Source organism: Pristiophorus japonicus, chromosome 13 (assembly GCF_044704955.1).
Source record: "Pristiophorus japonicus isolate sPriJap1 chromosome 13, sPriJap1.hap1, whole genome shotgun sequence".
In the NCBI taxonomy this organism is placed as follows: domain Eukaryota; kingdom Metazoa; phylum Chordata; class Chondrichthyes; family Pristiophoridae; genus Pristiophorus; species Pristiophorus japonicus.
The window spans coordinates 162,807,546-162,820,547 of record NC_091989.1 but is presented as its reverse complement, the minus strand read 5'-3'; the positions used below and the strand labels follow the sequence as shown (position 1 = coordinate 162,820,547).

Here is a 13,002-nt window from a genome sequence, read left to right as displayed (position 1 = left end):
ACCCACATTGAGCGACCAAACACCAGCCCCCAACCCCCCCCCCCCACACCATGTTGTCCAACTCCCCCCACTCATTACAGCTTCCGACTCTCCCCACAACCCTGATGTCGGAAATATCTCCAACCCACTCCCCGGCTGCTTGCCAGCCCGACAGCCTGTCGAGCTTGCCGGTTGTCAGTCGGGAAACCTATTGAAAAAATTAAAAACAGGCTCCGCCACTAAATTAGGCAGGACCTGCGGGAAACCTTGACTTCCAGGTTTCCCGTCTGCAAATGCTCCCCCCGCCACACCCCACCCCTTCCCTCACCCGACAACCCCCGGCCCCTCTGTGCTCCCTTTCCACCACTGAGTTATGATCAGAGCCAAAGTGTTATTTTCAAAACATAATTAAATTTAACGTTCAAAACAGCAGCTGGAATCCTTTTCACCAAAGGACGACTGGTGTAATTTTCAACCTTGCATCCAATTGTCCAATGTGTGCTTAACATTCCAATGAAATGTTGCAGAAAGAAATTAAGTGGTATAATTTGGACAAATTGTCAATAGTATAAAAATAAAGGTTGATACTGTATTGATGTGTAGGAAATGATATCGCCAGCACATCTAGTAAATTATCATAATTACGATAAATTTCTCCCATTTTGTCCTACTAATTGCTGAAAACTGGGCATGGTGATCTGAATGGGCTCCTCATGTGATTTACTATATTTAATTGTAAAAAAGAAACAGAAATGGCTGGAAATACAAAGAAGTTCCATCAGCATCTATAAAATGAAAAGATGGATCAATATTTTGGGTATAAACCATTCGTCTACACCCAGAACATGAATCCATCTTTTCTCTTCACAGATACTGAAGTACTTACTGTATCTTTTCAGCACTTATTCCGGTGTTTGCTGGTTTTTTCTTTTAATATCTAGCTGCAATTTCCGAAGCAGTGATTTCCCCCAACATATTCAGTGCCTCACGTTCCTGCCCGTGGTTGCATAAATAAAAGGAGAAGAACTAGATACCAATGAGTGCTGACATTTCTCCTCTTGCTCTGGGTATAGATTTATCAATGTAAACATTCATTTCACTCTTACAGTGCAAAAAGTTAACAATGTGTCTCAGTAGTTTTCTGACAGAAGATACTTTTGTAACCTTCATGCATGCTGGAATTGAATTGCAATCTTCACTCCAGGTGGCTCAATGTCCAAATACAGTAAACTCTCGTTTACCCGGATACGAATGTAACGGAAAACCCGCCGTAACGGAATTTTAAATATTGCGAGATTTGGCAATTTAACTGTCACACACGTGAATATCTCGCTCACTTCCACTATCGCAAACGTGGACAGGTTGCTCAATTACACATAAATTGACGCAGGTGTGGACTTCTTGCTCACTTTTCAACTGTCACACATATTGAAAGCAGTTCATTGCAACGCATCAGTCTATCGAGTGCACTTGTTCAAAACACCCTGAAATCAAACAATTTAAAATGCCTTCTGACAGCATTAAAAGCAAATGCAGCATTAGGAAACGAAAAGTATTGAACATTCAGCAGAAATTAGAAATTATAAAGAAGTCTGAAGCTGGCAGAAGTGTGTGTACTTTGATGGACAAATATGAAGTTGGATCATCAACAATTTATGATATCAAGAAGCAAAAGAAAGATTTAGAAAGTTTCACCGTTGCTTCTGACTCTTCTGTGAAGGCAGTGTCCCCCAAGAATTTGCGAAAGCCAAAGCTTGACAAACTAGACCAAACTAGTGCTTTATCAATGGTTTTCTTTGAAGCGGTCTGAAGGTGTGACAATTTCAGGGCCAATGATTACAGCAAAAGCCAAGGACTTCAAAATGAAAATTAATTTAACTGAAGAGTACCCTAAATTTGGCCTGGGTTTTTATCTGGTTTTTGCCTCTCCCAGGAGATCACATGGCTCCGGTTGGGGTGGAGTGTAGAATGTTGCGGTGCAAGGGGTGTCGCAGTTGTGTGGGGCGGACTGGTTGGGCTGGGTGCTCTTTGCCTTTCCATCATTGTTCATAGGTTTATATCCTACCTGCACAGGCACTGGTTTAAGAATGAAAAACGGTATATGCATAAACAGTGTTTCTCCCACAGCAGCGTGGAGGCCCCGATCTGCATGAGAACACCAGCGGCAGGTTGGGGCCATAAAAGGAGCAGAGGTGAGCAGCCCAGGAGCGGCGTGGAGGCCCCGATCTGCATGAGAACACCAGCGGCAGGTTGGGGCCATAAAAGGAGCAGAGGTGAGCAGCCCAGGAGCGGCGTGGAGGCCCCGATCTGCATGAGAACACCAGCGGCAGGTCGGGGCCATAAAAGGAGCAGAGGTGAGCGGCCCTGGAGCAGCGTGGAGGAATGCTACTCCAGGGAGCAGCGCGAGCTGATGCAGGAGGGTGACGGCAGCGAAGAATGACATCATCAAGGTCCAGGTCAGTGATTGGAACATGGGCAGATGCAGCAGGAGTGGCAAGAGACTGTAGAGGGATGTGATTGGGGCCCAGGGGAGGTGTGAATTTGGGGCCCAGGGGCAGCACGGGCCATCCCACATTGTGATATGTGTGCGCACTAGGTCCTTGCAGCAGAGCTGGTCTCCAGTCGTCTTGGATAACCCTTGCCACTGGAGCAAGACCTAGCTCTGTCAAGCCCATGTGGTGGCTGGTGTGCAACGGCCACCACATGTTAAAAAAATCCATGCACAGGCATCTTTTACCCTTTGGGATTTAATTCAGGACCCGGAATTTTAGGTCCTTCATTGAAACACCTGTGAACTTTTTGCCGTGGAAGCAAGTCATCCTCGACTCGAGTGACTGCCTATGGTGATGATGACATTTTTTCAGAAGCCTGGCTCACACGTTTTAAGCATCACCACGGCATTCGCTAGCTGGATATGACGGGCGAAAAAAAATCAGCAGACAATGAGGCCGCACAGAATTATTCAAGAACATTTGCTGAAATGGTGCAGGAAAAGAAAGTGACTGCAAATCAAATATACAACGCCGATGAGACTGGATTACTATGGAAGTGTTTGCCAACTGCTACGTTGGCTGCAGCAAAGGAGAAGGAAGCTGTAGGCTTTAAAATGAATAAGGAGAGGTTAACAATCTTGAATTGTGCCAATATCTCTGGAGAACCTAGACTTCCACTTTTAATGATTGTGCTTTAAAAGGAAGTGTTCATTTACCAGTTAGCTATAAAGCTCAGAAAAGTGTGTGGATGGACAAGGACATATTCATGGAATGGTTTTCAACAGAATTCATCCCTCCAAGTTCAAGAAAACATGAATAAGTAGGCAAACCTAATGGAAAGTGTGTGCTCCTTTTGGACTCGCATGAGTCAAAATTAGTGTCTAGTTGTGCAACATCTTTGCATGCTATTTGCCCCCCAATGTGACCTCGCTCATTCAACCTATGGATCAGGGTGTCATACAAAACTTCAAATGCCACTATAGGAATAACTTCATGCGCAAATTAATTAATAGCGATCAATCAATCTCTGATTTCCAGAGAGCATACAATATTAAAGATGCCATCTATGCATGTTCACTGGCATGGATAGAAGTAAAAAACATTACATTGAAGAGGTGTTGGCGCAAGTTGTGGCCCAATGTCATATCTGATGACGAAGAATTTGAAGGTTTTCATGTACGGGCTAATAAAAAACAGGCTGTAAAAGAAATCGTGGAGATTGTCAGCAGTGCACACGAAACAAACGCACTTAAATCCTGAGCAGAAGATGACATTGCTAAGTGGATAGACGTTGACATCAAAACAGTTGTAACAAAAACTTATACTGACGAGGAACTTATCGGCATAGTCACCAATAAAGACAAATTTGAAGAAGAGATGAGCGATTAAGACAATGAAATTGAAGAAAAACAAAAAAAGACTTGGACACGTGCTGAAGAAGCAATGAAATATTTTGTTGGTTTGTTTGAGGAGAATTCTCATTTTACTTCTCACGAGGTTCTGCAAACTCATATCATCCACAATATTTTAATTAAGAAGAAAATTAATTAATTTAAACAAGCAGATATAAGATCGCTATTTTAAAAATCAATCTCAAATGTCAGTGCAGAAAAAGGAGCATCTGCAGACGGAGAAACATTGGCAGAAGTAGCAAATTTAACAGAATAAACTAATAAAATAACATGCACTAAATATTTTGTTTCATTTATTAGACATTTATTCTTAATTTTGAAAAGTTATGAATCAATTTTCATTATTTTATTACATTCACTTTCAAATAACATGAACTAAATCTTCGTTTTATTTATTCGACCGTATAAATTTAGCACTTGTCAATTATTTGTTTTATATTTCGAAAACTTATGAATCGATTTTCAATCTGAATAGCTCATTAGAAAGAGCGGATCAAGATCTATATGATATGATATATAAAATAATTTGTGGTGGTTCTATCACCTTCAAATATTAACTTTAAAATGTAAACTCGCCATATCGGAAAATTTGTTTACCCGGAGTTGCCGAATCCCCAAACAATCCGGGTAAACGAGAGTTTACTGTAAATTTAAATACCCAAACTCATGACTTAAATACAACAATTACTATGGCCATGATTCCCCCCACCTCGGCGGGAATGGCACAGGCGGGGTAGGGGGCAGGTCCCAACCACACTGCTGGCTCTAGCCCGTTCTGTAGAAATGATTTATCGCTGATTGGGATTGTTAAACCCGCCCAGTGCATTTCCCAGACCAATTGAAGGAAGCGGGTCTGATGACATCATTTGATGAATGTCATCATCCGGTTTCCTTAAAGGGACTGTGCGCATATTGATTTTAACATTTGTGCTGTCAGTATTCTACAGCATTGAGGTGCTGCAAACACTGACAAGCTCTGCACAGAGGTGCATGGCTGTACCCAGGCTCTCCCATGACTCCCTCCAAATGCTTATGGAAGGAGTCACAACACACAGGGAGGTTCTTTTCCCTTCCAATGGGTGCAAGAGACCTCCCCAGGAGATCAACGCAGTTTGGTTGCACATTTCCCAGGAGGGCACAAGCAGGGATATCATCAAGAGGACCTGGCTGCAGTGGCGCAAACCTTTCAATGTTCTCAGTAGATCACGAAACATTATTGCAAAGCCACGCTCAACCACATCCTGCTGTGCCACTCATCACATCCCCATCACTCTGCCTTCCCTACCTTACTCCTGCACATCTTTACTCACACCAACTTACCTTGCACCTCCACCCATCTCTTTCGATCTACATTATTACATCCCCATCTTACTAACCACCCTCATCCTAGTCCAATCATATCAACTAACAACACACAAGGGTAGGCACTTGTTTCTGTTAAAGTTTCTGTTAATGTGCTGTCAAACATTGAAACCTTAAATCTTTAACATTTGCATTCTTGAACAGATGTGTGTGCACCTTTGGAAGTGGCTTAGTGAGTTGCAGTAAATGGTGAGACATAAGGGTACCACCCACTTTGGAGGTGAGTGTGAAAGGAATGGCTGGGGCATTGTAGGGATGCTTTATGGTGTTGGTGTGGGGTGGTGCCAACATTGCTTATCATGTGTAGCTAGGTTATAAATCTGGCCTGGTGAGGCCATGCCTGGTGTCCTGGGCAGCAATGTGGTTGGGTGCTGATGCCCTGTGTCCTGTGTAGCATCAGTTGATTGCGGAGAAGGTTGTTGTTGTTGGTGCTGCTGGTGTGCCTGGTGCTGCTGGTGTTGGGGATGATCGTGGTGGATTCTGAGGATCAAGGTGAGATAGTTTCAAGGGCACCGGTGTTCATGTAATAGATGGCAAGTGAACTTGTGATGACAGCAGCAATCTGACAATGGTGAGAGAAGTTGTTCCAATGAGATGACACTGGAGAGAGAGATTGCTCTCAACACTTGCAACCTGCATAAAGCTCAATGTGCCTTCCAAATGCAGTAAGCAAGAGTTTTTGGTCTTGGAAAGTGAACAGCTGTGAGATGGGGGCTTTGATAGCACATTTGCAGCTGTCAGATAAAGAAATGAATTCATGGTCACACAACTCCCAAAATCCTTACCTAATGTGATCGCTGAGCAGAGTGAATCCCATGGACAACCTGGTAAAATGGTAAGTTCAGATCAAAATTCTTTTTAATATGCTCTTAATAAGGTCATAATGACCTAAATTGTCTCCCCTGCCGCTGCATGTTGGGTCTGTTCAGCGTTGACAGACCCGACATCTGGGAAAGTAGCATAGCAGCGGGTTGACAATGGGGTCCTGACCCACTGTCAATCATTTCAAATTTAACAGCTGACTCGCCTACAATCCTGTTCTCTGAGTACCGACAAAATTCTGGCCTATATTTTTTGAATGAGCCCAGCAGGTATTACCTGGTTTTACAAAAAAGCAGTATGTAAGGCCTGAAGAACTGCAAGGTGAGTTAGAGATGCAGGTGACAGTGCATTTGATGCTGAATTTTGTGGACACTGTTGATCCTTCTTTGGGAGAGACATTGCAGGATGGCACTGGCAATGGAGGCATCATGCTAACCACGTAATCTTTGTATTTATAATCACCATTGTCACTTATACCTAAAATAAAAAACACACAAGATAACAACTGAACAATTTTATCTCACTCATACTGTAGTTTCTAATGCTAACAGAAAAGTAATTTCACAAGTAAGTTCGCCCCATGTCTTTTGCCTTCAAGCCATACCCTTCAATCTCTGACCAAACCATGGGGAACCAAACCCAGACTGAGCACCTAACCAACATAGTCATTATTTGACCAGTTGTACGGGGCCCGCCATTGCATATTGGCAGTGCACATGATTCATATTTGGCACTGGAGCAAATCCAGGTTTTTTCCATGTGCTACTGGGCAAATACATGGTGTAATACGCCATAAAAGTGAACACTTCACAACATCAGGAACAATTGTGAGGCTTGCCTTCAAACTATTTCACCGCTCTTGGGGCCTGAATTACTAAGTGGATTAGCTAAAAGGAGATTTAATAATCATACTTTTTCTATCTCAGGTAATTATCATTCTCTACATTTAAAGAAGACATTAGTGATGATAAAGGAAAATTGCATGTAGGTGAAATTTAAAGGGATGGGGATGATTAAAGGAGAGCTGCAGGTGGGGGACAAATATTCAGCATACTTTTGGAAAGCCTTAAAAGACAACTCAGCCCTTTAGCAACCTTTGTCAAAGTTGAAGGGGCGGGGCATCAAGAAATGGCAGGAACAAATGGAGGGAACGGAGACCATAGGTGCAGGCATGAATCTGGATGCCATGAGGTAGCAAGCCTGCATCATACTCCCTGTTTTATGGCTGCTGCAGTCACAATGGCACTGCATGAGGTGCGTGCAAGGAAGGTAGCCCTCTGTGTCAATCCACAGTGCCATTCCCATAGATCAGCACTGTAGCTTGTCTACAGAGAGATTGCAGCCAAATTTCAGGCCACAGCTGACTATTACTGTCTCTGCATAGAAATATAGAAATATAGAAAATAGGTGCAGGAGTAGGCCATTCGGCCCTTCTAGCCTGCACCACCATTCAATGAGTTCATAGCTGAACATGCAACTTCAGTACCCCATTCCTGCTTTCTCACCATACCCCTTGATTCCCCTAGTAGTAAGGACTCCATCTAACTCCTTTTTGAATATATTTAGTGAATTGGCCTCAACAACTTTCTGTGGTAGAGAATTCCACAGGTTCACCACTCTCTGGGTGAAGAAATTCCTCCTCATCTCGGTCCTAAATGGCTTACCCCTTATCCTTAGACTGTGTCCCCTGGTTCTGGACTTCCCCAACATTGGGAACATTCTTCCTGCATCTAACCTGTCTAACCCCGTCAGAATTTTAAACATTTCTATGAGGTCCCCTCTCATTCTTCTGAACTCCAGTGAATACAAGCCCAGTTGATCCAGTCTTTCTTGATAGGTCAGTCCCGCCATCCCGGGAATCAGTCTGGTGAACCTTCGCTTCACTCCCTCAATAGCAAGAATGTCCTTTCTCAGGTTAGGAGACCAAAACTGTACACAATACTCCAGGTGTGGCCTCACCAAGGCCCTGTACAACTGTAGCAACACCTCCCTGCCCCTGTACTCAAATCCCCTCGCTATGAAGGCCAACATGCCATTTGCTTTCTTAACCGCCTGCTGTACCTGCATGCCAACCTTCAATGACTGATGTACCATGACACCCAGGTCTCGTTGCACCTCCCCTTTTCCTAATCTGTCACCATTCAGATAATAGTCTGTCTCTGTGTTTTTACCACCAAAGTGGATAACCTCACATTTATCCACATTATACTTCATCTGCCATGCATTTGCCCACTCACCTAACCTATCCAAGTCGCTCTGCAGCCTCATAGCATCCTCCTCGCAGCTCACACTGTCATCCAACTTAGTGTCATCCGCAAATTTGGAGATACTACATTTAATCCCCTCGTCTAAATCATTAATATACAGTGTAAACAGCTGGGGCCCCAGCACAGAACCTTGCGGTACCCCACTAGTCACTGTCTGCCATTCTGAAAAGTCCCCATTTACTCCTACTCTTTGCTTCCTGTCTGACAACCAGTTCTCAATCCATGTCAGCACACTACCCCCAATCCCATGTGCTTTAACTTTGCACATTAATCTCTTGTGTGTGACCTTGTCGAAAGCCTTCTGAAAGTCCAAATATACCACATCAACTGGTTCTCCCTTGTCCACTCTACTGGAAACATCCTCAAAAAATTCCAGAAGATTTGTCAAGCATGATTTCCCTTTCACAAATCCATGCTGACTTGGACCTATCATATCACCTCTTTCCAAATGGCAACCCTCTAGACTGGTATAATAGTGCAGCTCTCCATCTTTTTTGCCCGTTAATTCAGATCCTGGAATAATTATTCAAATTCGATTAGGCCAGAGAAATTAATGTTTTTTTTCCACTTGACCATTCAGGTCACCAGTTCTGAGCCATTTAGAACTGATTTTGATGAACATTTTCTCAATTGGGTCTTCAACACATCTGACCTATAATGTAGGTCTTTGGCTTACTGATTTTTGGACTGTTTGCTCTGAATCAAATAATCATTAACCTCAACATTTTGCTAAGAAGATCCATCTGACTTACCGACTGCTCTCACTTTTAATACAGGAGCAAACGTAACCAGTTCTTCTTTTCCCAAAACCAACACGTTTGTGTTTTCCTTCATTAATGTCAATGACTCCTGAGCAATGTGTTGTTGTTTGATATTACAAGCAGAAGGCAGGTTGATCTAAAATAGAATATATATATATTACTAGATTGTCAAAAGTAAAGTGATAAATTGGGATGTTTAAAAGTGTTCTCTTTGTGCTAATATTTTAATAAATTAAGTAGTCTGATTTATTTCTGTTACCTGTAGTTTTGAAGGATTCACTCTATACCAATTATATTTGACTAAATTCTTGCATTCTTGACAGGCGACAGTCAATGTAACATTTTCTGAAGAATCAACTGGGTTGCAGTTGTTCTCACATCTAAAATATAGCACAAGGCAACTGCAGTCAGTTTCACCTTCAACTCAATAACTGCTATGTTTAGGTGACTAGAGTTATCCCAGCAAAATATTTATTTTTATATGTTGGGGATTATAGAGTGTAGTTTTCTAATAAATGAGATTACACATTTTTCCTATTCAGGGTCCCATCACTAATAAGTCACCAATCTCGGTTTCTTCTCAAAGCATTCCTACCCAATCTCTTCATTGTCTGTGATGAACACTGAATATACATATGGAACTTGAATTGGTTTGCGTTGAGATAAAATTCAGATAAACATGTTTAGCCCAATTAGGAAGTGGTCTACCCCTTGATAAAACAATCTAATGTACATCTGTAGAGAAACATTTTAGCATCTATGCATGGCCCAACCATTTTAGAAGCCAAAAGAAAAGGGGCTAATGTCAGTGATGACTGGAATGATGAGACTATAAACAGGAGTAAGTGTATTTTAAAATATATTGTACTCTTTTACATTTTCTATTTGAGATTTGAGTTTTTCTGGAATCTGGAAAGGTGTGGGAGATTGGAGATGTTTCAGAATTCCCTGGATATAATGAGGATTGCTCCATTAGTTCCCCAGTAACAGTGGAGAGATCTCTGTGTTTCTTGGAGAAGAGTCTGTGTCAGAGTTGGCTGAAAGTGGACTCAGCCACTTTCCTTGTGTTCTAGCGGTGGTTATCTCTTCCCTTGTAGTCAAGTGAGGCAATACTTGTTTGAATGGGCTTCAAATTTATGCCAACTGACTTTTGGGTGGTCCAAGTCCAAATCTAAATTTGATTGTAACCCCATCCCTGCACCATCTACTGAGATGACAACTCCTTATATTGTCAGAGGACAAAACCATTTTATTTGAAAATTCAGCCAATAGTGGATTTTAAAATATCACAATCTCTGTTTTGTGTCACTATACCCCATTCTGTTCAGATTACCCCAACTTTGTTGCTTATGCCTGCGTTCATCATTATCATCATCTTTACAGGGGAAATATATAGAGAAAATGCTTTTTGGCCAGAAAACCCTTTAATAATTTCAATGGCAAAATATAAGCCATAAAACACACATGTTTAACGACATTCATTAATACTTCAGTATGGTGTCAACTCAAAATTAAACTGGTAATGCAGGTGCTGGTGAGGATAACAAGATGCAGTCTAGAACTGGGAGTTTCTAATCCATTATGATTCTGGAGGCGCTTTCCCTATAATGGCCATCCAGTAGGAGGCAACAATTTCTACCATGACAGGCACGGAGGTTGTTGAAAGGTAACAGTGGATGAACTGGTAAAGTGTAGTGTAATTGTTAAACCTTTGTTAATAAACCAACTAGTTCTTAATAGCAATGTGTTGCGATGAATGCTTAAGCAAAGAACCCATGAAGCAAATACATTACAGGTAACAAACACATAAATCTGTCAGGAAATATTATCCCTGGGTTCAGAACTGCTACACAATGACAATACATTGGGAATCTCTGACTAGAAGTATGCTTAGATCAGATATCTGTTTACCCAGAGTCTAAAAGCATAGGCCTTACACTAAACATCTGTAAGACAAAGGTCCTCCACCAGCCTATCCCTTGCCACACAGCACTATCCCCCAGTCATCAAGATCCACGGTGCGGTCCTGGACAACGTGGGTCACATCCCATACCTTGGGAGCCTCTTATCAACAAGGGCAGACATTGACGACGAGATTCAACACTGCCTCCAGTGTGCCAGTGCAGCCTTCGGCTGCCTGAGGAAAAGAGTGTTCAAAGATCAGGCCCTCAAATCTGCCACCAAGCTCATGGTCTACAGGGCTGTAGTGATACCCGCCCTCCTGTATGGCTCAGAGACATAGACTTTATACAGTAGACACCTCAAATCGCTGGAGAAATACCACCAACAATGTCTCCACAAGATTCTACAAATTCCCTGGGAGGACAGACGCACCAACATTAGCATCCTCGACCAGGCCTACATCCCCAGCATTGAAGCACTGACCACACTCGACCAGCTCTGCTGGGCGGGCCACATTGTTTGCGTGCCTGACACGAGACTCCCAGAGCAAGCGCTTTACTCGGAACTCTCTCACGGCAGACGGGCCCAGGATGGGCAGAGGAGACGTTTCAAGGCCTCAAAGCCTCCCTGATAAAGTGCAACATCCCCACCGACACCTGGGAGTCCCTGGCCAAAGAATGCCCTAAGTGGAGGAAGTGAATCCGGGAGGGCACTGAGCACCTCGAGTCTCGTCGCCGAGAGCATGCAGAAATCAAGCATAGGCAGCGGAAGGAGCATGCAGCAAACCAGTCCCAGCCACCCTTTCTTTCAACAACTGTCTGTCCTGCCCGTGACAGAGACTGTAATTCCCGTATTGGACTGTTTAGTCACCTAAGAACTCATTTTTGGAGTGGAAGCAAGTCTTCCTCAATTCCGAGAGACTGCTTATGATGATGACTGTACTAAACATGTGCTACTATTACTGAAAAATGGGCTGCACGGTTTAAACTGCAGACACATATACAAATGGAGCTCTGCTGACATTTCTACTGAAACCGAGCTCACTAACTAATCAGTAATCTTCAATCCAAATGTTATTTCCATACCTGATATTCATGCCCTTTTTGCTCTTCTTGGTGAAGATCAGACATTTCTCTGCTGTGCTGTTCGTTTGGCCAGGTTTACTTACAGTTAGTCTGACTGAAATGAAAGAATTAGGTGGAGGTAGGCAGGAAGGAATGATGGTCAGATCCTGGTGAATGGTATTAATTTGGTTGTTCCGTGCACAAATGTCCCACAATGGCCAGCATACACCTTAACAAGATAGAGAGAGATAATAATGTAGAAAATAATGAAAGTACTTTTAATATGCAAGTCAGCTGCAAGTTGTATTTATAACTGAAAAATTATTAGTGCTAATCTTAACAAACAAAATGCACTACAACCTGAGATTGGAGACACCTCATTGTAACCGCCACCATTTTATATCACAAGGACTATACTGTTCAGGTCATCAGGGTCAGTTCTAGTCTTAGCACCTGATTTACACTATACAAGTTTAACGTCAATGCAAAGCCAAAATCGCTTCACATTCACACTTCAGTTGTAAAATTGACCGGGCCCCCTGTCAGGCATTTTAGTTGACTGGCCAGTGTGCTCTGCTAGTCGGCTGCTCACATACTTAAAATCTATCCCCTCATCTCTAAGATCCATTCAATTTGATCCTCGTCTCTAAAAACTCATCTCTGCCTCCTTTTCTTTTCACATCCTCACACTCATGTCTTCCCTCCATCAGTATGGTCATTCATAAAAGGGGTTGGTAGTGAAGCACTGGACAGCAGCAAAGATGGTGCAGTTATTTAAAAAAGAATGTGGAGGTGATCCAGGTAACTACAATCAATCAGTCTCGGATCCATAACAGGGCAAATTCTAGAGTTATCAAAGACAAGGTTGTGACAGAGGGAGATAAAATCCTATTGGTAAGAATCAGCATAGATTTACATAGAAAGGGAAATCACGCCAGAGC

At 42.6% G+C, this 13,002-nt stretch overlaps 1 protein-coding gene across 1 annotated transcript in view; it reads right to left on the bottom strand.

Moving 5' to 3' along the window:
* The window catches only part of pkd1l2a (polycystic kidney disease 1 like 2a), a 215,554-nt gene that overhangs the window by 143,236 nt on the left and 59,316 nt on the right, over positions 1 to 13,002 (bottom strand). Inside the window, exons 12-15 of the mRNA XM_070896864.1 lie at positions 12,083 to 12,290; positions 9,355 to 9,475; positions 9,087 to 9,231; positions 6,344 to 6,544 (exon numbers count right to left, since the gene is read on the bottom strand). Coding sequence (XP_070752965.1) covers positions 6,344 to 6,544; positions 9,087 to 9,231; positions 9,355 to 9,475; positions 12,083 to 12,290 — 675 coding nt within the window. The remainder of the gene's footprint in view (positions 1 to 6,343; positions 6,545 to 9,086; positions 9,232 to 9,354; positions 9,476 to 12,082; positions 12,291 to 13,002) is intronic.